The sequence below is a fragment of the Gopherus evgoodei genome, chromosome 23 (assembly GCF_007399415.2).
Source record: "Gopherus evgoodei ecotype Sinaloan lineage chromosome 23, rGopEvg1_v1.p, whole genome shotgun sequence".
In the NCBI taxonomy this organism is placed as follows: domain Eukaryota; kingdom Metazoa; phylum Chordata; order Testudines; family Testudinidae; genus Gopherus; species Gopherus evgoodei.
Window position 1 is genome coordinate 7975637 of NC_044344.1, and position 13548 is coordinate 7989184.

The 13548-nt window shown below is 55.0% G+C and overlaps 1 protein-coding gene across 7 annotated transcripts in view; it reads left to right on the top strand.

The window, feature by feature from the left end:
- The window catches only part of RUNDC3A (RUN domain containing 3A), a 43918-nt gene that overhangs the window by 501 nt on the left and 29869 nt on the right, over positions 1-13548 (top strand). For 5 of the 7 annotated variants that reach the window (XR_003997544.1, XR_003997545.1, XM_030541066.1 and 2 more), the window contains exons 1-5: positions 5656-5809; positions 11453-11568; positions 11988-12121; positions 12546-12631; positions 13282-13371. Coding sequence is in view for 5 of the 7 variants with exons in the window: in XM_030541066.1 (XP_030396926.1) it covers positions 5703-5809; positions 11453-11568; positions 11988-12121; positions 12546-12631; positions 13282-13371 (533 nt within the window). In the remaining 2 variants the exon portion in view is untranslated. Of the gene's footprint in view, positions 1-5655; positions 5810-11452; positions 11569-11987; positions 12122-12545; positions 12632-13281; positions 13372-13548 lie in introns of those variants that run through there. The other 2 variants (XM_030541067.1, XM_030541070.1) reach the window with 2 other exon arrangements.

A 13548-nucleotide genomic window follows, 5' to 3' on the forward strand; every position in this document is an offset into this window, starting at 1 on the left:
CACATGCTCAGTCCTCACCGGGTACAGATGCTTTCAAAGGAAAATATGCAACTAGAGATGGGGTGGGGCAGTGTCCAACCCACTCACCTGCCTCCTTCAACCTGCTTCCCCTCCCCCCATCTTCCTTTCTTCCCTTTGCCCTCCACCAACCCCACCCACCTCTCACCCATCCCTCATTTCAGATCAGAATTTCCTCCCATCCCACGTTTGCCAGTTACCCCAGAGATGCCGAGCCAGCAGGCTGGCTCCTGCTCTCAGCCCCCCTGGTGTGATCCCCTGAAATCAAGAGAGTTCTAGTGCACCCCGATGTCACTGAACTTGTCGCCAGCCCCAGCCCAGCCCCCTGCAACTGCTGTTCTCTCACACGCCCTCAAAGTGGGTTTTATTGCACAGTGCTAGGCGTAAGCAGACGAAGCAACTGCTTAGGGCCCGGAGCGGCTCCAGGGGGCCCCCATTCACTTTTGTAGTATGTTTTGTATGTGGGGCATCCCCCCTCAAAATATGGACTAGCACCGCCTCTGCGTCAGCGACTGGCTGTCATCTCGGTCCAGTGCACCGTGTGAGCCACCTCTCCTCCCTGGCTTGAGTCTGAGGAGGAGAGCACAGGGTGTATGCCTCCCAGCTGAAAGGGCAGAGCGCAGGAAACAGAGGAGCAGAGATCGGACACGGAGGGACAGCGGCAGGAGAACCCCCGTGCCATGAAACCGTACATGAAACAGGAAACAGCTTGGAGCCATTTCAAAGCCCTGCATATTACAACCCACACCACAGTGCATAGGAATAGGGTCTGACTCATACACATGGTTCTTTGGGACCCAGCTGCTTTCTTTCCATTCGATCGGGGTGCAGAGGATGGGAGAGACGACATGCCCACAAAGGGTTAAGTCAGTGCAGACACCCCATCGGGCATCGCCAGTGTCGCCCTGGCCCATTTGGCTCCAGAGGTTATCAATACGCAGTGTCAGCATGATCAGCCGGCTGGTCGAAGGTGCAGTGAATTAGCAGCCTGGCCCTGCTCAGCCGCCATGTCCCTCCCAACAGGGAGCATCAGACAGGAGCCCACGGCAGGTGGGCCTTGTCCACCCTTGGCTTTGTCATATAGCTCCCAGCCAGGCTGTGTATCGCTGCACCCTGCCCAGGACAGGCCCAGATGGCACAGTGGGAAAAGCCCCAGCTGTTGTCAGAGCCTTGTCTTCACTAGAGCACGGATACCACGGGGGTGTCCACGTGGGCCTGCGATGGCCGGGATAGTCGCAGGAAATACCCCACTGAGACAAGGCACCAGGTGCACAGAGGGAGGGATGCTCTGTCTGCAGGATCCACCCCTGCCTAGGGATGTTTGCCCCAGTGTAAATACATCTTGGTGGCGCAGTGGGTCCTGCCACAGGCTGGCTGGCCCTTTAAGGGGAGCCGATTCAGCCCCACCTGTAGCAGATTCTTCCCTTGCCTCCGCAGGTAGAGAAAATAAGCCATGTGACTCAGTCGGGCCTCTGGGATAAATAAGAGAGAGAGGGCAGGGCTGGGTCCTGAGAGAAGCTTGCTGAAAAGAGGAAGGGTTCTGTAGCATTGTCTATTTCCAGCATAAGCCCTGAGAGCAGGAGTCTGTTGAAGTGGGCTGGGAGGTTTGCTCCTGGATGCAGTGTAAACACACCCTGCAAGACTAGGAGAGCAGCAGATTGGGTTTGCCTGTTGACCTCTCTGAGCCAAAGAGAAGGTGGCCCTGGGGTGAGGCAAGAGTCCAGGCAGGCCAGAGGACAGACTGACCCCCAGGTAAGAAGGACTGGGTAGACAAGCTGTTATTTTTGAGCTCCCTTTTGGATGTGGTTACTCTAGAAGGTGTGGCCTTCTAACTAATGAATCTGGTGGTGAGCCAAGCTGCAAGTCTCTGTAGCTGAGGAAGGATGGTGGAGAAAGGAAGGCTGGAGAGGAAGGCTGGGCTGGTGGTTAGGGCGTTAGTCTAGGATGTCCAAGACCTGGTTTCAAATCCCTGTTCTGCCAGAGACTCCCCATGTAACCCTGGGTGGATCCCTTGGCTTTAGTCTGGGTTATGTAGGAGGTGAGACTGGATGATTAAGAATAGTCCTGTCTGGCTTTCAATCTATGAAGCCAGGCTGAAAAGTGGAAATGGAGGCAGGGCTTCTATGGAGTCACCCTTGGCCACAAAGGGATTCCCTGGAGCTAGCAGCCCTCTCACAGATACAGATGTTTGTGCTGATGTAAACTACTGGGGTGAGCTTAAATGATCAGATGGATCTGTGATGGCTGCCAAATTAATTCAGGGAAGTCCTATGGCCTGTGTGAGGCAGAGGCCAGACTGCAGGGTCACAGTGGTCCCTTCTGGCTTTGTAACCTCTGAACTTCCATGAGTTGTGGTTTTTGGGAGATTTCTTAAAGCCCCCAACTCCTGAGTCATGTTTACATGAGAAGCTTGGCCATCACTTTTTTTTCTGTATCAAATAAGATTCTAGTCCCCTGCCCCTCCCCAGCTATGGAGAAAAGCTTCCAATGCCCGGCTGCAAAAAGTTCTGACCTTGCTCATCACTTAGAACATCATGACTTTAAGCTGATCTTGTGCTTTTTGAAGGGCTGACTCCTGACTTGTTTTGAATGCTTGGGGTGATGATGCCGGGTGTCTGCAGCAGAGACTTGCATGCACGTCACAAGCCCACTGCTACCTTAATATAGGTGGGAGGGAAAGACAGAAGGAGGGGGCAGGAGAGAGGATGTCGGTGCTCCAGCCCTCTCCGTTTGGCAGCTCAGAGGGGCACCAGGGAGGGGGTTGTGTGTACATGCACTCAATGCCCATCTGACTGTTTCACTGCTGGGCTTGGAGACTGCATCAGGAAATCGAGGGGAACAAACCAGCCTGCAGTGTGGGAGAAATGGTGACTGAGCCGAAGGGAGGTGGGGAGGGGTGTGTGTGTGTCTCTCTCTCACATGAAATGGATGCAGAGGAAGAGACAGATCTGGTCACACAGGACATGTGCATTCCAAGATCTGCTCCTGTACTCGTGCCATGGGAGGGGAGCCCTGTGCTCGCAGGGTTGGGGGAATGACTGGGGAGGTGGCAGGTGGCACTGGGCAATGTGCAGCCTGCCCTAGAGGAAGGGGGGCCCATGTTACCACAGAGGAAAGTGCTCTGGAAAATCAGTTGTTTCTGGGTTTTCTAAAAATGCAGTTCTCTCCCCCATCCCTCCCCAGGGGGGGGATGCTTCTGTAGTGCTAAGCACTAGATGCACTTCCTTCCCAGAGATGGGTATAGAACCCAGGAGGCCTGACCCTGCCTCTAACCACTAGGCCCCACTCTCTGTAGTCTCTCCAGACCCCATTCCATGGCAAGTGTAAGAACCAGCTACCAGGCCCATCTGGAGCCCTAGGTTTCAAATGACCGGCATCTGCACCCAGTCCCTGATCGCCAAGCTAAACCATGGGCTGCCACTGGATAGATTCATTGGCTGAGCCTGGCTGTGAGAAATTGGAACTTTCCTGCAGGGAGGGGGACAAACTCCCTGCCTGTGGGCTGGTGGCCAGGCTAGGCTGTGAGGCTTGCTGGGTGGGGGGGCTGACTGCCTTCTGCTGTAGAGACTGAGCTCTGTGATTAGCTTTATCTGTAGGGAGAGCCCCGGGATCCTAGCTTATCTCTGCGCGACCAACCTCCCCACTCCCTCCATGTCACCAGGGACTCTGTCAGGTCCTTAAAAAGGCCGGGGAGACCTGGCAAGTGCTTCTAGGAATGGTAACACTCCGTTAACCCTTGCTGTGCTGTGCTGCCCTCCCACACCCAACCGGGATCATCCCTTCAAAGCCTGGAGCCAGCAAAGCCTTAAGCACCTGCCTATATCCCATTGACTAAGGCCCTTGTTCAGCGCCTCACTAGAAAGGGGCACATGGACTCCTCTTGTGGTGTCTAGAAACTAGGTCTGAATTTGGGAGAGCAGGGGATGAAGAACCTCTGTGCCCACCGTTGTGCCCCTCTGCAACGTGTTCTTAGCACCCTGTCTAGCTCCAAGGGGCTTTGGAGCGTTGATCTCTACCTAGGGTCCTACTGGCTGCTCTGAAAGCTGAGCACCACCCAAGTTCTAATGCGCCGATCCTCCCGACATCCCCATGGCGTATCTAATGCGCTGATCCTCCCGCTGCTATCCCTGTGTTCTGGATGGGAAACTGAGGCACAAAGAGACAAAGATTTGCCCAAGGTGTTGTAGGAAGAATCCACAGCAGAATACCCCACTCCAAGTGTCTCCCTGAAAAACCCCACAAAGAGACGCACCCATTTGATTTCTCTTGGGCGAATGGCAGCCACTAGCCCTCTGCCTGGCCACCCTCACTCCCACTGGGCAAACCTCCCTGGGAGTCAAGTGGCACCAGAATCAGGCCCAGCACATACAATGTGCTGTGCCCATCTGAGCAGCAGGGGGCAGAAGCTTCTAAGTTGCTGTTGTATTCACCTTATTCTTTGTATGGCATTCACAGGCCCTGACTGAGATCAGCACTCCAGCGTGCTAGGTGCAGTATGTACACACAGTGAAAGACCCTGCTCTGAAGAGTTTCCAAAGAAAGACCTGGAGAAGGAGTATTAAGAGCAGGGACAGTCTTTTTGTTCCATTTGTACAGTGCCTAGCACCATGGGGCCTGATCCAGGACTGGGGCTCCTAGGGGCTAGAATACTTCATAAATGTCTGTTTCACAGATGGAGAAGGGACTGTCCCAGGGAGCTTGGCATGGCACCCACAGGGCCTGCATTCCAGGCTACTGCTGAATGGCAGTTCATTTTCTCTTGGTCTGAAAAGCTTTAGTGACTCAGCTTGGTCTGAAGTTTTGGTGATGTAATCGAAGCTTGGGAACTGGAGCCTGTGTCTTATCCGTCCTGTGAGTGAGTAACCCTTGGGCGTAATCCACACGTTCGCTGAGGTGCGGAGGGTGAAGGAAATGGAGGGTGAGCGAGTGGAGGCCATTTCTGGCTGCTGCAGCTTAATCTCCAGTTCAGCCGTCCCGGTGTTGGAGTATCTCCTGCTCTCCATGCCACACAGGGCCCTCTTGTTCAGCCACGGGCGTGTCAAAAAACGGGATTTGCCCCCTGCAGAATCTGGATTTCTTAGTCATTCCCTCCATGGTCAAAGTGGGCCGAGTCTCCAGAATCTTGACCCCTTAATCAAATCCACTAGGAGTCGAGACCCGAGCCTGCCGGATCCTGGCTCCTAAATGATCGCTCAGGCCGTTGGCCTGGCCCTGAGCCTGGAGAACACACAGATGGGCTCCATTTACCTACCTCCCACTCCCCATTCATAAATAAAAAACTCTTCTTGAGTTCATTCTCATTCCTTAGAGAGAGACACGCGCGCACCCTCCCTCCCTTCCAGAGAGTGGATTCTGTTCCCCTGAAAGTCTGGGCTCGGGGGGGCTGATCCCTTCCATCCTGGGAAAAAGACCTGCTGGAGCCTGCCCCTGCCTGGGGGCTGGCCCTCCCTACCAGCGCGTCATGGGAAGGGGGCTGGCCTCCCTATAGGGGGAGGGCTGCTTGGAGCATCAGCACCAGGGAGAGCTCCCTTTCCTTGGGTTTTCTGATTCACGCCATCAGCAGGGGGTGGAGCGGCTTTTGGGGGGGAGGTGGGGGAAATAGTCCCCAGCCACCGGGGGGGTGGATGTGGGGGGCCCCGCGCTGGTGATCTGGGGCAGAGGAGGGGGGTCTGCTGGCGGATTGGATGGAATCGAGCTGTATCCAGTCTGCCATGGCTCTCGGGCTCTCCTCCAAGAAAGCCTCTTCCAGGAACATCGCCGTGGAGAGGAAGAATCTCATCACGGTCTGCAGGTGGGGGGGCTGCTGGAGGGGAGGGACCCGGGACCCCCCCTGGGCAGCTTCAGGTGCGGGGGGAGGGAATGATGGCGGAAGAGGTGGAGCTGGGGTGGGGGGGATGAGATGGGAATTGGGGTGGGGGTGGGATCATCCCAGGTGCAGCTTGGAAGCAGAAATATGCTCCCTGGGTGACGTTTTTTTGTGGGGGGGAGGATGCATTCGACTGGCTGGAGGGGGGTGATGAGGTTGGCTGGGAACTCTCCCTGTGGGAACAGCGCTGGGCCATCACATTACGCGTCCGTGTGTTATTGAGCAGTATTCCTGGGGGAGGGGGGTGTTGCAATGGGGGGGCTGCAGCGGGTGAGGGGGTGCTAACAGGCTGTGCAGTGCTGTGTATTAAGCTATTGGGGGAGGGGGGGATGATGACTGATGATTACTAATTATGGGGGGAGGGGATGATCCAGGATGAACAAGGGAGAAAAGCAGCTTGTAGGAGGAATGGAGGGGGGGCACGTGCTGTTCTGTACCCCCACCCCAATGGCTGGGACCCAGGCTGGCCAGGTGTGGGCTCCAGTAAGTGACATCATGGCAGGCCTGGCTCAAGCATGTGGGGGAGGGGAGGGGGTTGTCATAGCAACACCCTTTCTGGAGCAAGGACTCTGGGCTGAGGGGGCAGTGCCCCCCCGGACCCCAGCGGGCGGTTTGGGGTGGCAGGTGTTACTGCCCCGCAGCCCTTGCTCTGCCGGCTGTTCCCTGGGCACGAGTGAAATATCCGCGTGGGAAAGAGGGAGGGATGTGCCCTGCTAATGGGCCGCATGCTGCGCTATGGGCTGGTCTCTGCCCCCCGCCCCCCAGCTGGGCCCTGGGCTATGATCTGGTCTATAACGGGTCCCAGTTTGGCTTCAGGACGAAGTGACCCACCTCTATCCCCGAAGGGGGAGAGGGTACAACGTTCTCCACTCAGAGCCCCTGAAAGCACCTCCCACCCAATGCGTGGTGCCGGGTGACCCTGAACCCCTTCATTCACATCCATCGCCAACCTCCCCCCCCCAGCAAACACACACACGCATCCCGCTGCGGGCGCTCACAGCTGGCGCTCTGGGGCAGCAGCCGCTCAGGCCTGGAGAGCAGGATGGTCCCTGCTGCCTTACCACGGTGCTGCATGGGAGAGGGCTGTCCCCTCCGAGGCCGTTCCCCAGGCCAGGCTCCCCTTGTCTCCTGCAGGAGCTCTGGGTCTGCAGTTATTCCTCCAACATCGTGGGGGCTGGTCCTTGGGGGAGAGATGGGGCCCAAAAAACAATGTGGTGCCCAACTGCACTTCTCACAGTGACCCCCACACTTGGTAAACGGGACAGGAAAAGCTTTGAAGCAGTCAGGGCCCCACTGATTCAAGCACTTATTTTGTGTGTGCCCGCCCTGAAGAAGGGATGGCTTTATGAGCAGCAGGGTGGGGAGGATTTTTCTCCCCCTGGCCACAACAATGCTGCTGGTATCTGGTCTTGTTGGCTTTTTCCAGCAGCAGAACCACCCAACCCTTCTCTGGGAGCCTGTGGCGGCAGTTTCACTGTCATTGGGGAAGGGTTCTGCCTGTTTCGGCAGCGCTTGGCACTGTGGTAGGTGAGTCCCCCAAGCTTTACTGGTCCCTGTGAGGCTGGGCAGTGCTGTTCTCCTCATAGTAAAGATGGAGGCAGTGAGTGGCTAAGTGACATGCCCAAGGCACAAGGAAGCTGCAGCAGAGCTGCAAAACAAACTCAGCTCTCCCACGTCCCAGGTTAGTCCACTCACAACAGGACCATCTTTCTTGCTCCCTCCCAACCAACCCCACTGCATTTTCAAGCTGGGCCTCACACTTAACTGGCAGCTGCTTTTGAAAGGGGCAGTTGCTTGTTGTTAATAACGGGAGTGGTACAACTGCTGGACTGAGAAATGTCTTGCCTGGGGAATGCTGCGATCACTAATGAACGGAATACCAATGTGGATGCTCCTGAATTCCAGTCCAGGCTCTAGCCCTGCTGGGGGGCCTTGGCCAGGCCATTACTCTGTTTACTCATCTGTAAAATTGGGATAATAAAACCTTTGTCTCCCAGGGCTACAGAACTCAACACTTGGGTCCAGGTGCAATAGGAGGCATCAGGGTTAGAGTCCAGCAGGGTGTGATCCTTGTGGTTTGATGGCTTTCCCATGGTAGTTGCCTCTTTGCAAAACGTGTACGTCTGGTGGTAGAATTTGTCTGAAGTGATTATCTGATGGCTGCTGAAGAGGAGAGGGGAGTATCAGTCTAGTTCCTACTGAGCCCGGGGCCTATGGCCAAGACACAACCACTGCATTGGCTTTTAATGGGTCCTCATGCGGGCCATGGGTTAGGTGGGTCACCAGGCTGAGCCATGCTTTCTTACTGGGGCTCCTTTGTGGTCACATGGGTGGGTGGCCTATGTTGTACCCTACTGGGGTCAATAGAGGAGGGCACTCCCCAGAGCGATCAGCCTTGCACTGAATTAACTGACAGCATATGAGAAGGGGGAGCCAGATGGCTTCTCTCTCTCCTAAGTTATAAGGCTGAGGAGTGGGTTCTTGCCCTGGGATGCTAAAGAGGCTGTGTCTGAGATCTGCTTGGATCAGTCCTGAGTGTGTGTGCAGAGGCTACCAAGCAAACATCGATAGGATCTGTAAGAAATAGTGTAGCTGTCAGAGACCAGGAGCCCTTACAATAGATGTGATAGTAACATCGCTGTGGTCCAGTGAATGGGATACTGGCCTGCTGGGAGCCAGAAGGACTGGCTTCTATTCCCAGCTCTGCTACTGTCTGTGTGACCTTGGGCAAGTCACACCCTGTGACTGTAAAATCCCACCTTGGGGCCAGGGAATGGATTGTCTCTTACCAACACCATGCACTGGGATTCTGATTAGGGTCGCCCAATGCTACTGGGGGGAGAAAGGGGGAGAGAGCATGTATGTCTGTACTACCGTTGAATGTTTGAGTTCAACAGCACAGGACCCAGGCCAGAACCTCCAGGCTGCCACTGTTAACCTTTGCCCGGGATGAAAATTGGCCCCTCATTCTGGTTCTGCTTTCTGCCTCTGCAAGCAGTGACAATACCTTGCCTCTCACTCCATGACACCCCGTTGAGAGGGGCCTTGTCCAAGACCTTTTGAAAGCCTACATCAATTAAGGGCAACCAGATCTCTCTCTACTGCTTTTATCAACACAGTCAAAGGACTCTAAGATGAGTCAGATCCACTTTTCTTTTGCAGAAATGGTGCTGGTGAGATCCAGGCAAGCACTTCCCTCGACTTGTGCAGAGTGTCCCATTGACATCAATGGGGCTACTCGCATGCTAGAAATTAAGTGTGCACTTAAGTACTTTGCTGGATCAGGGCCTAAATCACTCAGTCTGCAACTAGATCCAGGCAGCTGCCTCCAGGGCACCCCACTGCCATCAACAGGGCCCATGTGGGCGCGGGTGTCTAAATTACTCCATTCCCTGGGAGGGAATAGCAGGATGTTCTCTGCAGGGCTGTGCGCTCCTGCAGCTCTGATGTGTAATTACAGGCTACTGCTACCAGTTACTTAATGTTGCATCCAGCTCCTTGGAGAAGTGGCACCTTATTTTGCTGCTTTTACTAATGTCAGTTTCTCTAACTGTGAGCACCATTTTCCCCCTTTCCTCCCTCCAACCATGAGCACTAGAGAATTGGTTTGATCAGCTCAGGCCTGGGCTCCTTGGGGGGGCTGGTGTCACAAAGGATGCCCTGATTCAGCAACACAAGCGGCTGCCTCCAGCAGCGTGGCCAAGCAGACTGAGATGAAAAGCTCCATTGTCCAATCCTATTAGTATCTTTGTTCCCCCACAATGTATTCTAGCTCTAGTGAAATGCAGTCTGATGTCCTCGGGCTGGAGTGGAGGTGGGGAAGAGATAGGAAGGGGCTCTCATGGGTTAGGAAAACCTGGCCCCCCTGTGAGATCAGGATGATGCTATGCAGCACCCTAAGGAAAAGCACAAGGCCATGAGACTCGGCAAAGGGTGGGTCGAGTGGGCTGGACTAAGGAGAGCTTGGTTCAGGTCCCAGCTTTGCACAGCCTCCCTGGGTGACCTTGGGAGAGTCACTCCACCTCTCTGTGCCTTGGTTTCTCCATCAGTGACTTGCCTAGGTTCATACAGGGGCAGAATGGAGACTGGAACCCAGGAGTCCTGATCCCAGCCCCCTATTCTCCCCACCAAAGCATAGTTTCCCAGAGCTGGAAAAGGAACCTAATTGCTTGACTTCCAGTCTCCAGCTCTATTTCCCCACTGGCCTCCCTCCCACACTGTGTCTGTGTCCGTCTCCCACTCGCAATGTCACTTTGATTCAGTGCCTAACTGACACCAGTCTAGCAAAAGCCCTTTGCAGGGTTTGAAATGTCAATGATGCCATCTGAAACCAGGAACAACTCCTCCCTGCCATGCTCCTCCGCTCCCCCCAGGGGACTCAGGCTGGATTCCACTTGCCCTGTGCTGAAAAACAGGGCTCTAAGAAGGCCTGAGGACAGCTGGGTGCGTAGGTGTCTGAAGAGCTGTCTGGAAACAGCAGATGCCTCAGTGCTGCGAGAAGAGGCAAACAGTGTGGTGGGGAAGGAGAGCGCTGCTGCTGGCAGACCACTGGCCTCCATTTGCAGGTGCCCACAAAGAGTGGATTGATGACAGGGTAATCCGTAATAATCACAGATGTGAGTGGAAAGCAAATGTCTTGAATGCAGGACTCCTGGGTTCTAGTCTGGGCCCTGAAGGGGAGCGTGACGCAGTGATGGGGGGAGAGGGGTACAGGACTCCTGAGTTCCCTTCTTCACCCTCAGTGACTTCTCCTGTTCTGTGCCTCAGTTTCCCTATCTGTTAAATAGACCTCTTTAATTGGAGGCCTAATTCATTAGTGACTAAAGCACTTTGCTGAGTGATCCTGAGCTGGAGATGGGCAATGGAGAAGCCCATCTGTCCACAGAAGAGCATGCTGCCTCTGTCCACATGCAGATGCTGTGTAACTGCTTCCTCCACCAGGGAATTGCACCACAGATCATGAAATCACATCATGGCAATGATGGATACACAAGGAGGAGGGTGTGTGGAGCTGGTGTCCCCATGCGGATGCTCCCAATTGGAGATGATGAATCAGTGTTCTGCAGGGCTCCATTGTGCCAGGAGCTGTACATGCACGTAGTGAGAGAGACCCACCCTCAAAGCGCTTTCAGGCTAAATAGACAAGGCAAAGGGAGAAGCAATAGTAGCCCCTAGTTCTTATATCACACTTTTTTCATCAATAGAGCTCCAAGTGATTTACAAAGGAGGTCAGTATCATTACCCCCATTTCACAGACAGGGACATTGAGTTACGGGGAACACTTTGCCCAAGCTCACCCAACAGCCTGGGATCGAACCCAGCTCCCACGATGCCCAGTGGGGTATTTTATCCACTAGGTCACACTGCCTCACCCAAGGTCATACAACAGGCTTAGTGGCAAAACTAGGAATAGCCCCCAACGGTCCTGAGTCCCAGGGCAGTGCAGGAGCCTCCAGACCACACTTCCTTACTAGCTTTCAGAGATTCTCCCCGAGGGTCCCCCACAGGAAACTCTTGTCTGCCTCCCCTACTTACTTGTCTGTGATTTTTCCACCCCCACCCTGGTAGATTTTCTGTGAAGACCCTGCTGGAGAAATATACCACGGAACCCATTGATGATTCATCGGAGGAGTTCATCAACTTTGCTGCCATTCTAGAGCAGATCCTGAGTCACCGTTTCAAAGGTAACGGTGCGTGTGCTCGCTTGGACTGCCTGGGCTCCCCGCAGGGCGTTCGGGGGTGTGTGTGTGTGCGTGTCTGTGCATGCATCATGTTTACACACTTCTGCAATGGAAGACCTGCCCGTGGACACACCTACCATAAGCACAAGTTTGTACATGTCCACTTCCGTGCATGTTTGTGCACATCCGTTGTGTGAACGTGTGCGCAACTGTTGGACACATTTGTGTGCAATTGTCTGCATCCAGGTGGGCAGATGTCTACTCCTATTGACTGTGTGTGTGTGCAACTGTTGTGTGCATGCATCTGCTACGGAGGATGTCTGGAGCCTCCAGCACTGGCCAATGTTTAAGGCAGGCTGGCCCCCTGGACTGCAGGGACCTCTCCTGGTCACAACCCAGCCATCTCCTCTTCTCTGCCCCAGGTCCCGTCAGTTGGTTCAGCTCCGATGGGCAGCGCGGCTTCTGGGATTACATCCGCCTGGCCTGCAGCAAGGTCCCCAACAACTGCGTCAGCAGCATCGAGAACATGGAAAATATCAGCACTTCTAGGGCCAAGGTCAGGCAGGGCCCAGGCGGCTGCTTCCCTACTGTCTAAGCCAACAAGCTGGGCGGGTCCTGTCAGGGGAGGGGGAAAGCAGCAGACACATGGGAAGGGCAGAGAGCCCATCTCAGTGGGCCTAAGAGGGTTGCTGGGCCAAAGGGCCCCTGCCACCCTTAAGTGACCTGGAAAGGGGCATCAGCTAATGGGGCAACAACCTCTGTGCTCATCCTTCCCAGAGAGGTGTCTATCTGCTGCATTGGAAGGGGATGGTCACAAGACAGTAGCTAGTGCCCAGAGACTATATAGTGATGGGCACCCTGTGCTGGATGGATGGAGGGGTGTCAGTGGGAATGGATAGATTAGGTGGGTGGATGGATGGGTGTCAACACCAGAGGCAGGTCCTCCTAACCACCTAGTGCCCTGGGCTCATCTGTCGCAGGGCCGGGCCTGGATCCGCGTGGCGCTGATGGAGAAACGTATGTCGGAATACATCACCACAGCCCTGAGGGACACCAGAACCACCAGGTGAGTAGCTGGGGTGCAGACAGGCCGTTTCTCCCACAGCCGGTGCGAGACTGAGGGAGACCAGTGTTTGCCCGTCTTGGGGCTGTGTTGGTAGGAAGAGCCTACGGGTCACATCCATAGACGACTGTAGCAGGATGGGCTTCCTGTAGAGGCTACAAATCCCCATCATACATTGCTGCCCCTTGGTCGGAGCAGCAGGGCTGCTCTGTGGCTCACGTTTCCCACCCCCTGGGGCAAAGGAGCACCCATCCCTACTCCTCCTTGCCCCTCACTGGCTCAGTCCACTCGCCTCCTGTATGGGAGTGCGGGAGCCCGTGACAATGCTCAGGTGAGATGCAGGCACCTCGCCCTGTGCCTCAGACACATGCAGCACAGGCCTCCCTGGGGGGGCGGCATAGTAAGAGCAGCACCTTTTGCATTTACGATGGATTTAACGGGCCAGCGCAGGGGCACGGGCATGTGAGTGTGATCCCTGGGCTTCGTATGGCGGCGCTTGGCTGGGTCTCCATGGCAAGGCTGCGTGAGTGTGAATGGACAGATGCTAGGGAGACCCCATGGAGCTTGCAGCAGTGGGCAGGCATGGCTGTGTGGGAGCATGTGTGGTGGTGCTGGGTGTTCTCAGGGGTAACAGTGTCTGTCCTTCCCTGCAGAAGGTTTTACGACGATGGGGCTATCATGCTGCGAGAGGAATCTACCGTGCTCACTGGGATGCTGATCGGCCTCAGCGCCATTGACTTCAGGTAGGAGGAGCCTGAGAACAGTTCCTCTTGAAGGAGGGTATGATGGAGGGCTACCAAATCATGACTGGTGTGGAGACAGTGAATAAGGAAGCGTTATTGACCCCTTCACGCAACACAAGAACAATGAAATAAATAGGCAGCAGGTTTAAAACAAAGATAAGCAAGTATTTCTTCACA